The 12,666-nt window shown below is 49.6% G+C and overlaps 2 protein-coding genes across 2 annotated transcripts; one reads left to right on the top strand and one right to left on the bottom strand.

Annotated features, from left to right (window-relative positions):
- Nucleotides 1-242: 242 nt before the first annotated feature.
- Nucleotides 243-9,932, bottom strand: NUTM1 (NUT midline carcinoma family member 1). The gene is made up of 7 exons (XM_004751013.3): nt 9,804-9,932; nt 7,428-8,118; nt 5,184-5,312; nt 3,977-4,116; nt 3,187-3,476; nt 2,824-2,940; nt 243-2,466 (listed from the first exon to the last, which is right to left on the bottom strand). The coding sequence occupies exons 1-7, from the start codon at nt 9,817-9,819 to the stop codon at nt 448-450; spliced, it is 3,402 nt and encodes a 1,133-aa protein (XP_004751070.1). The 5' UTR covers nt 9,820-9,932; the 3' UTR covers nt 243-447.
- Nucleotides 9,933-11,825: 1,893 nt separating this feature from the next.
- On the top strand, nt 11,826-12,666 carry NOP10 (NOP10 ribonucleoprotein). The gene is made up of 2 exons (XM_004751014.1): nt 11,826-11,982; nt 12,281-12,666. The coding sequence occupies exons 1-2, from the start codon at nt 11,929-11,931 to the stop codon at nt 12,419-12,421; spliced, it is 195 nt and encodes a 64-aa protein (XP_004751071.1). The 5' UTR covers nt 11,826-11,928; the 3' UTR covers nt 12,422-12,666.

Here is a 12,666-nt window from a genome sequence, read left to right on the forward strand (position 1 = left end):
GAGAAACAGATAATGATGGCCTTTCCTGAGAAGCACTCCCCAGCATGCAGTCTAGGCTTTTCATGAGGGGAGGGATAAAGTGATCCTTGGGGACTTCTCAGGTGAGGAGCTCATTGGGGAGCCTGGAGTGGCATCTAGATCCCATGAATCTGGAGCACCCTCCCCCTCCTTCGCAGCACCTCACCTTGACTAGCAGCAAAGACAGGAATACTAAAGGGCACATGGCAAACATTTTCCAACAACCAGAAAATCTTTATTTTTCTTTTCCCCATACAACTTCCAAACTAGCCAGTGTGACCTCCCTTCCCACACTCGCCACTTTTGCAAACAACAAAATACCATGGGGTTGAGAACCAGTCTTTGCTGGTGTGCAGCTGGAGTGAAATCTACTCTGGGGGCCCCCACCTTTAGAGATCAGCAGGGTGGGTAGGAGGGTCCCACTGTCCCCTACTGACTACGCCGACGTTTCTTCCTTCGGCCAGTGACAAAAGTGTCACGCCGCCTTTTACGAGGCTGTGAGGCTCGAACCACTCCAAGAGCCAGGGGTTTCTCCCCAGAGATGCCAAGGTCCGCATCCTGGTAGGGCCTCTTTTCAGCAGGAGAAGGGCCTCCACTGAGAGTTCTCTTCCCAGACTTGGCAACAGGATGTGGAGATTGGCCAAGGCCTCTTGCCTCAGCAGAGAGGGAGTGGGATGCTCTCTGGGCCCCCCGCCCTCCCATCGAGGGCAGGCCTGAGGTTGGGTGAAGACTGAAGGGAGGCCCCCTTGGCGGTGACAGGCTAAGTTTAGAGGCCAAGAGGTAGGCAAAGCTGGAGAGTTCCTCATCCTCCCCTTCCTCCTCCTGCTCCTCCTCCTTCCCTTTGGCCCCGTCTGTTGAGCTGCATGTTTCACTGACAGGAGAGCTTTCTTTCAGAGTTAAGGCATCCCTGGCTCCCCATCTAGAGGAAGTGCTTCCAAGGCCCTGGTGAGGAGATGTTGATTTGGGGGTCCCATGAGCAGAAGACTCTTGATTCCCTGGTAAGGGAGCAAGGTCTTCAGGCTTGGGTAAATCAGTATCCTCCCTGTCTTCTCCTTGGAGGTCATAAGAATTAAAATTTGGTGGGTGGGTATCCTCACTGACCTCTAGCTGGAGGCCACAGGCATCTCTAATATCTAGTATGTTGGCATGTTCTCTGGTTTCCAACAGAGGAGAGATGGAATGGCTCCTGCTCCCCACTTCCAGGCTGGCCTCGGGGAAGGAGGAGATACCCTGGGTCCCCAGTACAAGGATATTGCCTTGACATGCAGGCTGAAGGGTTTCTTTGGGAACCCCCGGTGTGGGGGCACAGATATTACTTTCCAGCAAAGGGGAGCAACCTTCAGCCCACAGATCTCTGGGATCCCCTGTAGCCTCAGGGCTCTGTTCTTGATTTTCTTGATGCCTCATGGATGGGCTGTCAGCCCTCAAAGGTCCCAGCAGGCTGCAGTAGCTTATCTTCTGCAGGGCAGCTGTGCCATCTGTGCCTCCACAGGAGATGGCACTGCCCCCCCCATCCCCAGGTGCTGTGGCTTTTCCAGGACCCAGAGAAATGTTGCTTCTGGAGCCCAGTGCCTGGCAGCCTCCCTGATGCTCAGTGACACATTCCCCATCGTGGAAGTTCTCTATGACTTCCTCAATTTGTAAGGGCAACTCTAAGCCCACGGCATCCAGCTCACTGCTCAGCCAAAGTCCTGGACTGACAGAGGCTCCATCTCCTTCCCTGTCACCAGCTGCTCTAAGGGAAAGGTTCTGGTCATAACCCTGAACCACGGGAGGACTTTTGCCATCTCCCCACATGGCAACTGAAGAACCTTTCTGGGTTACTGCTAGTGGCTCCGTCCCCTGGGGAAGCACTCCAAGACGCCCTAGCTGCTGGCTGTCCTGCTTTTCTAGCCCCTGTCCTTGCAGAGGAGCCAGCTCTTTGAGTCCCACATCCGAGCTAGGAAATGTCTCGGGCTGGGGGCCTTCCTGCCAATGAAGGGGCAGAGTTTCAGAAGTTCTGTCAGCCACGAGGGGGTGCCCGGGAGACCTAGCACCTCCCAGGTGGTCATCCTGATGTGGGCATATTTGATTTGCAACCTTCCTGGCCCCTCTTTTCTCTGTATTTAAGGACCCTTGAGTTCCCTGTGGAGCTGTAGGTTCTAGCTGTAGGTCCCAGCTGCCGGGGGAGGAGGGCACAGTGTTCCCATCTCTGTGCATCCCCCTTGGGCCATCTAGGGACCGCTCCTGCCCACCATGCACTTCTCTCACCCGTTTTCCTGGAGAAGCAGCCTTTCCAAGGCGAACAGTGCCCCCAGCCACCCGAGGCCCAGGAGAGGGCCGAAGCCGCCCACCCCCATCTTCATCCTCATCAGAAACAGAAGGACTGGAGTCTGATTGAGCTCCGCTACAGCTAGGAGGAGCCTCTACATCCTCTTCCTCCAAGGCCAGGAGTCTCTTCTGGACGAGCTAGAAGGAGAATGGACAAACACTGTTTTCTACCTGGCTGTGAGAAGCTGTGGCGGAGGGGGTGGTCAGGAGATGGCACTGGGACAGGGCAGGGAATGCAAGCAAGTGGCATAAGTCACGGCATCAAAAACAGACATCATAGCTCTTCTCTTCCACCCTCTTGGGTCTTAATTCCATGCTTTGACCCCTTATGCTCACTCCCCTTTTCCTGTGTATCCACAATCTCTTGCCTACTTGTTCTGCACCTAAATCCCAGTCCTGAAGCTGTCTCCAGAAGTCATACCAGCCAAGACAGCATAGGGTTAGAGAAAATCACTCAAGCTTCTTACTCTGATATTTCCTGCTTCCCAGGTTTACCTGGGCAAGACTGAGTCCTTCTTCTTGCTCCAGCTCCTCAATTAAGGCCAACGGATCCCTCTGCTGTTCTGGGGACAGCAGATCTGCCAGAAACTGAGGATGAATGACAGCCTCCACCTGGGGAACAGAATAAACAGTGATCTGAGTCCTCGACAGAAAGTAACCTGTGAACAAAGAGGCTCTAGAGAAGGAGCCATGTGGCCCCCTCCCTCAACCCTCCCCCATGCATGCATGCATGCACACCCATTTCCAGTAGGAAGACAGCATAGTTCCTAACTGCCTTCGGCCAAACCCTAGGTCTTTTGTCCCCTGGAGTTTCCATCCCAGTATCTACTAGAAACCAGACACCCAGGTCCAGCCCACCTTGGAGACAAAGACCTCCTGAGAACAAAGCTCATCGATGTAGCTTAGGAGGCCTGGATCCGGATACATTGCTTCCTCCTGCTGCTGCTGCTCTTCTTCCTCTTCCTGTTTTCCATCTGCCTCCCCGATGGCCAACTGACTCCCCACCAGCCCTTCCATGATATCAGCATACTCCTTCACAGCTTCTGGTGGGACCTCCTTGGGGGCCTCAGGAACCGGAGGCCTCTGCGTTTTGCGCTGCCGCCGGCGGGGGGCCCGTGCCTTGGAGGCCGCCTTTTTGGGAATGTACACTAAGGGAAGAGATGAAAGGAGGAATTGGGGTGGCACAGGGACTGTGACTTCTGCCTCCCAGCCTTCGGTTTGTCAGGGCAGCAATCTGGGGTATGCTGGAAGGATTACAAGCTAGATGAGGCCTGAAATGGGAACAGCCATGGGAGAAGATTGTGGAGCTGGAGGGTCTAAGAGAATCACTGCATAAGACATGTGGAAACCCCTGAAATTCCAAGAAGTCCTCTGATCCAGCCCCCATTTCTTAGGCAAATGAGGTATTTTGTGCCTCATGTACAGTCTGTTAGGGAGTAGTTTACTTTGCCAAGATCACAGTTTGGGACAAAGGGAACCTGAAAAGCCAGCCTCCTATGTATGTACGTCCTGTTTAGAACATCATTGCCACCCCCTGGAGGGATAGTGAGAGAGTAAGGGCAATGCTTTCCCTAGTCCATGACTGCTCTGTGCACACCTCCCTTTGAGCCTTGAACCGCAGGTTCCTGTTGCAATGAGGAAGTCTTACCTGGCTGCTGGCTAACCTCAGTGGCCGGGAGCCCTGGAGGGTCAAGTTTCAGAGGCGCTGCAGGAAGCAGGCCTTGGGACCCATTCGTCAGCTGTGTGTTCTGAACCTGCATCTCCTCCTCAGCCTCAAATTCCATGAACCTGCAGAGGGTGAGGAAGGCCTGGACAATGCCGAGAAGTCCAGACACCAGGGGGAAGCTGCTCACAGACAACCCAATAACAGTTCTGGGGGAACCTCACAAGGTCACCACAGAATCCCTTATGTGCAGTCATGACTTAGGAAACTTGTTGAGAAATGAATGTTCAGCTTCTCCAGGAGAGAACCATCACAGCATCATGGAGGATGTATATCAGCAATTAACACAGCCTTGTTGAAGCCAGTCAGGCCTATGCCAAAGCCTAGCTTCATCCTTCCATGGGGCCCTGCGAGGCCTCATGTGCCCCTACCTACAACCATCAAGGCTGAGGGAAATCCTAAAGCAGGGCCTGGGGTTGCAGTTCCAGGCAGTTCCCACCAGGAGGCAGTGCTGAGACCCGTGTCCTGAGACTGGGACTGGTGGCCAGGAAGAGTAATTCTGGGAGGTTTGGGTTCAGAAGGGAGGAAATGGAAACTAAGTTTTGGAGGAGAGGGTTCATTTTCCCCAGAGTTACTCCTTTAACCAAGAAGACAATCGTGGATAAATGAGGAATAAAAGCCAGGAGACTACTCTGGGCATCCAGGACCTTCCCCGGACCAAGCTCTGCAAGCACCAAGCCCTCCCTGGGATAATGGGGTAAATGATTTCTGTGCCACTCTGGCCAGAAGAGGAGTGGTCTCAAGGTTGGCATCAGTAGCCACCTACTACCAGGTCAGTGAGCTAGAAAAGAATCTGCCTAGTAGGGCTTACCTCCTCTTTGCAAGGTCCCTTTAACAAGGAATTTTTACACCAATTGTGCTCCAATCTCATTCTAAGAGCTTCAATATCAAGGACCTATATAATTCAGGATCTGGAGGAAGGAGAGCTTTCAAGGTCACGGGACAGAAAACCCCTAGGGTCAAGGTGGTAGAAGCAGTGAGAATCCAGGAGACCCCTATTCTAGTCTACACCACTCCTCCTAGCATCCCTTTTAGTAAGCACCCCCACACCCGATCCAAGCCCCTTACATGCCCCCATCCATCCCATCCCTGCACAGCACCCCTCAGGGGAATGGGGGTTAGTCAGACTCACTTTTCTGCCATCTCATAAAAGATCATCCGGTCAAAGTTGCTGGTGTGCTCCCACTCCTGCACAGCCCTTGGCAGTCCCTCCTCCAGAGTCATAGTGGGCTTCAACCGGGCCAGGGAGCGAAGCACTGGGCTAAAATCCCCATTGTGTCAGTCATGTTCTACAATGTGCCCCCCCCATGCCCCTGTCCCGACAAACACCTCAACACACACCCCTTGTCCCTCAGCAGAGCCAACTTGTCCCCTAATCCTTGTCATCCCTCTGGTTAGACTTCCAGACCCCCAACTTCCACCCATCTCTTATACTGGACTCTCTTCCTGCTGAAATTTTCAAATCTCACACAAAATCAGATGATTGCCTTTGTTCCCCACCTTTTGAAATCAACCACCCTTAATTCTCACGGTGCAATCCTCAACTAAACATGAGGAAGAAAGCACTCACATTATTAAATTAATGGATTCATTATAAAGTACACTTCTCCCTGTCCAAAGGCTCTTGCTTTTCAAAAAAGGCACTACCTAACCCAAATGAATCTCTTAAAGGTTTTGAGGTGTTTTTATTTGTTAGTTTTTAAGTTTTGTTTTGTTTTTTGCCTCGGGGCTACCCTTCACAGACAAATATCAATACTCTTTAAGTTCTTTATGATTCATTTTTGTCCTCTGACTTGCCAGAGTCCTCAAGCACTGTGTCTAGAAATCACCTGCTAAAGCTTGTTATAATTAAAGATTCCTGTGCCCGAGGATCTTTGGACTTCGTATTTTACCAGCCTCCTGGGTTACTGTTGCAGAGAGACTGGACTGCATTTTGGAGGAGACCCTGCCTGGAGCCCCTGAGCATGGAGAACAGAAAGAAACTAGGAGTTAGAAATTCAGCCTGCTAGGCTCCCAGAGAACCAGAGCCATTTGGAGAAAGCAGGGAGCTGGTAAGGTGATCAACACCAAGGACTCTGGGGGAGGCTTTTGATTTATTCACTCCAGAGTCAGGGTAGAAAGGGAGATTCCTCTAGGAGCTCAGAGACTGGGAACACAATGTACCTGTTTTTTAAGTTAGCAAAATGTGGACATTTTCTTTACACAGAATGTCAAGAGTGCAGGCAGTTGAGGGAAGCAGTGGGTCTGGATGGGAAGAAGAGAAAATTCCCCAGACTCGGCTTTAGACATAACAGACAGCCCCTGACCCCTGGGGTCCTTGGCTAAGCATCCACTCACATAGACATTCTGGCCTTTTGTGAATTCTTTTCCTCTTCTCAATTGCCTTTTTTCTAATAATAGGAATAATAATAGCAGCTGCCACTTAATGAGGCATTCTCTGTGCCAGGAACTCTGCTAAGCACTTCACAGATAATAACTCATTTCATCTCAGCAGCCCTCTGAAGTCATTATCATCATCCCCTTTCTAGATGAGAAGACTGAGGGCAAGGTAGTACATGTGGGGCCCAGAATCACCAATCTAGCAAGCAGTGGAACCTAGGCCATTGGTCACTAAGGAAGTTCTACCACCTTCCTATTTCAATGTGAACTCAGAATAAAATAGAGGGTGGTAGGGGAGGGTGGCACTTCCTTTGCCTCGCCCCCCACCATCCTCCGCTCCTGCACTTGGTCAGGGCTCAGCTGTTTGGATGGCTCAACGTGATGCCAGATGGTAATAAAATCATAATAAAATAGAATGGAAGGCCTCTGTACTTGGTGTCAGAGACCTAAGCTCCACTTACAGCCTTCTTCTTAATCACAGGAAACCTCTGGGCTTCAGTGTTCTCGTTTATCTGTGAAGATTACCTGAATATGCTTGCCTGAACTCACAGGGTTGTGAGCATCACTTGAGAGAAGACACCTGAAAGCTCGTTATAATCTGGGAAGTAGGTAAAGAAGCCTATCATCATCATCATCGTCATCATCATCATTATGCTTTTTTGTTCTCATAGCCTTGATAGCACCCTGATGACCTGCCCTCAAGTATTCCTAAATAGCCTAACTTCCTGTCCAGCCCAAAGTCCTCCTTGTTTAAAAGTGCTAGGCTGGGGCACCTGGGTGGCTCAGTGGGTTAAAGCCTCTGCCTTCGGCTCAGGTCATGATCCCAGGGTCCTGGGATCGAGCCCTGCATCGGGCACTCTGCTCGGCAGGGAGCCTGCTTCGCCCTCTCTCTTTGCCTGCCTCTCTGCCTATTTGTGACCTCTGTCTATCAAATAAATAACAAATAAAATTTTTAAAAAAAGTGCTAGGATAATTAACCTCAGATCTCCCCACTTACATAAGAAAGCAGGAAAGGGCTTCTGCATCAGGACTTTGAGACAAGTGCCTCCGAGCCAAGGCTTTGTAGCGCTGCCAGCGTCGGAAGTTTTCATAGACACCTTTGGAGGTGTAGGAGAGGTCGCCCAGGGCGGGCTTAGATTGGGCAGCCAATGGACTTCCTTCTCCGGTTGCCCCATGTAGCCCTGGCCAAGCCTTTTCCAGGGGCACAATGGGGGCCATTTGGGCAGCTGGTGGTAGAGCCTGAGCAGGAAGTCCCTCCTGGCTCATCCCAATGGCCTTAGTGGGCAGAAGGGTCTTCATGTTAGAAGCTGTCATGAATCGAGGGGGAGGACCCTCAGGAGCCCCACAGGGAGGGCCTGAGGCAATCCAATTGAGGGCTGGCTGAGTAAGGATGAAGTTCTGAGTTTGAGAGGGCTCAGCTGGCCCCCCTTCTGTCTTGACTTTGACAATGACTCCAGCCCCAGTGGGGCCAGGGCCCCCATCCCCTGTCACCAGCAATGGGCTGGGGAGAGTGGAGAGCACCAGAGGGTTTCCTGGAGAGAATGTTGAAGGCATGGGAGGCTGCAGAGGCGGCTCCCAGGGTGGCTGGTCTGGTGGGCCAGGAGCAGACTGGGGAAAGGGAAGTGCAGTGAAAGGAGACAGGGCCGCACCAGCTTTCATGGTCATGTCCGGTCCCGACAGTGGAGATGCTGTTGAGACGAAGAAAAAGAGAGAATGGACTAGAAGAAAAGGAGGTCAGAGATTAGGTCATTGGAGTTCCTTAGTCCCTGGACAATCAGAGCACTGATTCTCAACAGGTGAGGGAGGAATAAGGATGGGGGAAACTGCATAGTTTGCAAGTGTCTCCCCAAGTGATTTTGATGTCCCGTACTCCTAGGTGAGAATTATTGCCCTAGAGAAGCTGCAAGGACCGTTGGGCCCATGAGCTCATACTTCCTAACACACGGCAGCCAACACCCTCTTATATACTTATTCCCACCCACTCCAAACATGTTCAAACCACCTGAACTCTGCCCCCAGCTGCTCTGTGGTCCCAGCCATGCACCAATCTCTGTCCCAAGTGCTGTCCCCTGGAGAGCATGTGTAGATTAGATATTTGGTTTCCCGAAATTTTGTTATGTAACAGCCAGGAATGACTAAGAGATAGGACCAGGAAGTGGGTGAGGGAAGGTTTGGCCAAGAAGGGAGGTTTCCAGATCTCTGAGTAGTTGCTGGACATGTTAAAATTTGGTGGATTTGGTGGTGTAGACTGTCTGTGGTCCTTCTGCTTGGAAGCACTAATAACAGAAATTTAGGGTGTACTATGAACAAGGTACAATGAAGTCTGAAACACAGTACCTGCTGAGAAGGAGCTATGTGGACTCTAGGCCAAAAATCCATGGATAAATACATAAAATTTGTACTTAATCAGGACATGTGTCTCAGGATTTCCAATTATAATAGTAGATCATTTGCCCAATTTCACACAAGTCTCCTCCCCATCTACTAAAGAATATTCCCCCAGCAAACTAACAACACTCGGCTTCCACTTCCTGACCATGAAGGAGACATGGACTATGACCAAACTCATCACCTCAACCACAAAGCAGAGGGCCAGGAGGATTCTGCGAAGTGAAATGGGTCTGAAGGCCTGAGTTCCACAAAAGGTAGAAAAACTGAGAGCATTTAAGGGAAGCCCCAGCTCTCATTCCGGTTGGATAACTCCAACTTCCTGGGAAATCAAGGAAAACTGCTCTCGAAACTGGAAAAGAAGCCATCTCTGGAGCAAAAAGGAGCCATGAGGCTCTGAGCAGAGGTACTTCCAGTACCTTCCAGGGTAGCTTTTAGGAAGATATTTCTCCACAGGCTAGGCAACAGAAACCCAGTAGAGTCGTTTTCCAGCAAAGGTCTCCACCTACCCAACTCGATAAGGTTGAGAGTGACTGCAGCTCAGCTCTCTCAGGATATAATTCTAGAGCAGGCTCCAACTGCCTACACAAGACACCGGAATTTGGACCTTCCCCTTGAACCCTCTCTGTGCTGCTTATACCACACACACACACACACACCCCTGCCCATGCCCCACAAACACATGTTGAGGGGAATCCTTCTTCCAGAGAAACAAGTTGCTAACTGCCATCCCTTTTCTATACCCAGCACTTTCCTCTGAAGGGCTTTCATCTGCTTCCCAGGAAGCCCTCTTCATCCCCTAGCCCTGGTGTTAATGGCACAATCTCCTTCCCCAGCCTCCCCAAGTCTCATGACTTTGCTGGAGTCTAGTGCTCTTACATCTGTCTAGGTCAGCCCCAAAAGCTGGTCCCCAGGGAAAGTCAAATCTGAATCCCTAAGGATGTGAGCAGGTAGTCAGGACCTTCCCCACCACTTGCAGACTTACCTCCATCTGAAGCCATCCTCTCAGATTCGGACACTAACCGTGGCTGTCGGGAAGCTTCCAGAATGAGACAGTCTGGTCCAGGACCCAGAGAGCGACCTGGCCCCAGCAGATACACAGGGATCCAAGGAAGGGAAGATAAAGATCAGATCAAAACAGAACTAGAATCTAGGACTCAAGACATTCTGCAGAGGGGGAGGGGAGGAGAGCAGGGGCAGAGATAGAGAGAGATGCCAGAGAGCTCTGGTAAGTAAGCAGTAACCAGGAATTCCCTCCAAACCAGAGTATGGCAACACAACTGTTCTGTGTCTTTTTTAGGGCAGTTTGTAAATTCTTTCTGATTCCCAACATTATAGTTTTATATCTCGATTACTTATACATTTCTTCACCAATATATATACAGTTTTATCCCCTTCAATCCCACTCAGTTCTGTAACTGACTTCCTATTAATCGAAGGTTGTGACAGACCCTTGGCTTAATTCAATATTGGCTCTGTTTTCCAAACCAAATTCAAAGTACCTAATCTGTGCACTTAAGGATCAAAGAAACAATATTTGAAAGTCGGATTGTCTCAGAAAATCAGGGTTTATATTTGGCCGTATGCATATCATTTCCTTAGAAAGTTGTCTTGTTGGGGCATCTGGGTGGCTCAATCTGTTAAGCAGCAGCGGCTGCCTTCAGCTAGGGTTATGATCTCAGGGATCCAGCTCAGCAGGGGGCCCTGTTTCTCTTTTTCTCTATCTCTCCCTTTTCCTGGTGCTCCCCCTGCTTGTGCTCTCTCACTCACTTTCTCTCAAATAAATAAAATCTAAAAAAAAAAAAAAAAAAAGCTGCCCTGCCATCTCAAATAGTCCACTTCCATGAGCTCTGCAGTTCACGGAAAGTTCAGCTTACCCTTGGCTGAAAAGCACCGCTCTGTCAAAAACTGCCACTCGGCCCCAAATTCCAAAACCAAAAAGGCCTTCCTTGTGTTAAATTACTTTGTTGTTTAAAATTTTTGTTAAATAATTTTAGTTTTTGAAATGGCAAATACATTAACCTGGTTCAAAAGTCAAACTACACAAAATGGACTATTCAGCCAGGGTCCTTCCCACTCCTTTCCTCTGGAACTGATTTCTCTTTCTCTCTTTTCTTTCTTTTTGGAACCAATTTCTTTATCACAGAGGAAACCAATAGTATGTTTCTTGTGAATCCTTGCAGAGATATTTTATGCAGCTACAAGTAAATACAGACTATATACTTTAAAAAAAGAAAAACGCTTTCAGGCTTTTCTTGGTTATAAAATTAACGTATGTTCCATTGTTTTTGCCATCGTAAATAATACTGCAAAGATCGTCTTTGTAATATCTGGGTTCCAATTGTCATTTTTTAAAACCCAGAGTTCTATAAAGAGAATTTCTACGTTCTTTAAAAAATTCGAAATAACCCTAGGAAGTGCATCATATTATGCTATTATTAGCTACTCACCACTATAAGAAAGAGCGCTGGATTTGTGATAAAGAGACCTGAGTTTAAATCTTGGTTCGACCACTAAAATATACTTCACCAGTTTCATAAAATAACTTTACGCTCTCTTCGCTGTACCTGATATTGAATACCCATCATGCACTCTTTACCGCCAATACTTTGAAATAGGACGGGGAAACTGGATGTAAAAGAGGGGAGGGAAGAAAATTTTCTTCTTTATGTCGTAAGGTAAAGGGGCTCTGAATCCTGGAGCCTTTGTTTCTTCAGGCACTAGAAATACACTGCCTGTGAAATGGGTGTGCATCTCGAGATAAAGATAGGATTCTATTCATCAATGTTCAACTCATATCCATTCCTACCCCCCTCTAACTCCTAGCAGTGTTTTGCAAACAGTGGGTACACTCCACGTGTCTCCCAACGCCTGCAAAGTTGCAACTGGAAGCCAACGCCTTGCAAGGTTGCAACTGGGTTGCAACTGGGCCAAATCCTGCACTAGTTCGCCCCCTCTTGGCCCACTGGAGCGAGGCCTAAATGGACTACATTTCCCGGCAGGCCGTGAGATAGACTTCCGGCTCTACCGGAAGGAACTTGGCCGACACGTGAGACCATCAGTTGGAAAGAGCTGCAGACGAAATTGGAACATCTCGTCTCGGCGTTGTCATGTTTCTCCAGTATTATCTCAACGAGCAGGGAGACCGGGTCTATACGCTGAAGGTGAGAGGGGAAAAAAATGGGTAGTAAGTGGTCATGGCGGGAAGCGGAGGTGGGAGGAGCGGTTGAGACCCGCTACCTAATTGCGTAGGTGGGTAGGGGGAATTAGAAAGCCCAGAAGCCACGAGTGGTGGAGGGAGTGTATGACTTGTTGATCTAATCGTCGCGTCTCCTGTCTTCCCGCTTGCTATTTTTCGCGCAGCCTTTCCCCGTCCCAGCTTCTGTCTCTTACGACGCCAGGGATGGGAGTTTTCCCACCACTCCTGTACTGAAATTATGTCTCTCATTCTTCCTTGAGCAGAAGCTTGACCCTATGGGACAACAGACCTGCTCGGCGCATCCTGCTCGGTTCTCCCCGGATGACAAATACTCTCGACACCGAATCACCGTCAAGAAACGCTTCAAGGTGCTCATGACCCAGCAACCGCGCCCTGTCCTCTGAGGGTCCCTTAAACTTCATGTCTCTTCTGCTACCCCTCAGAGACTTTCTGAAACCAAGCTCTTCAAACTGTGAGCCTTGAAGCCTTCTTACCACCCTTGCTGTTTGGAATCTGGTTTCGTCGTTTTCCTTGATCGTGCTTGTGCAGAGCAGTCATGGTAGCCTCCCTCTTAGGGGAACAAGTTTGAATTTTCTTTCCCTATTTTGAATCACTGCTAGGTTATTAAAATGATTTGAAAAAGCTCTTA

Source organism: Mustela putorius, unplaced genomic scaffold, assembly GCF_011764305.1.
Source record: "Mustela putorius furo isolate JIRA1106 unplaced genomic scaffold, ASM1176430v1.1 tig00003898_pilon_pilon_pilon, whole genome shotgun sequence".
Lineage (NCBI taxonomy): Eukaryota > Metazoa > Chordata > Mammalia > Carnivora > Mustelidae > Mustela > Mustela putorius.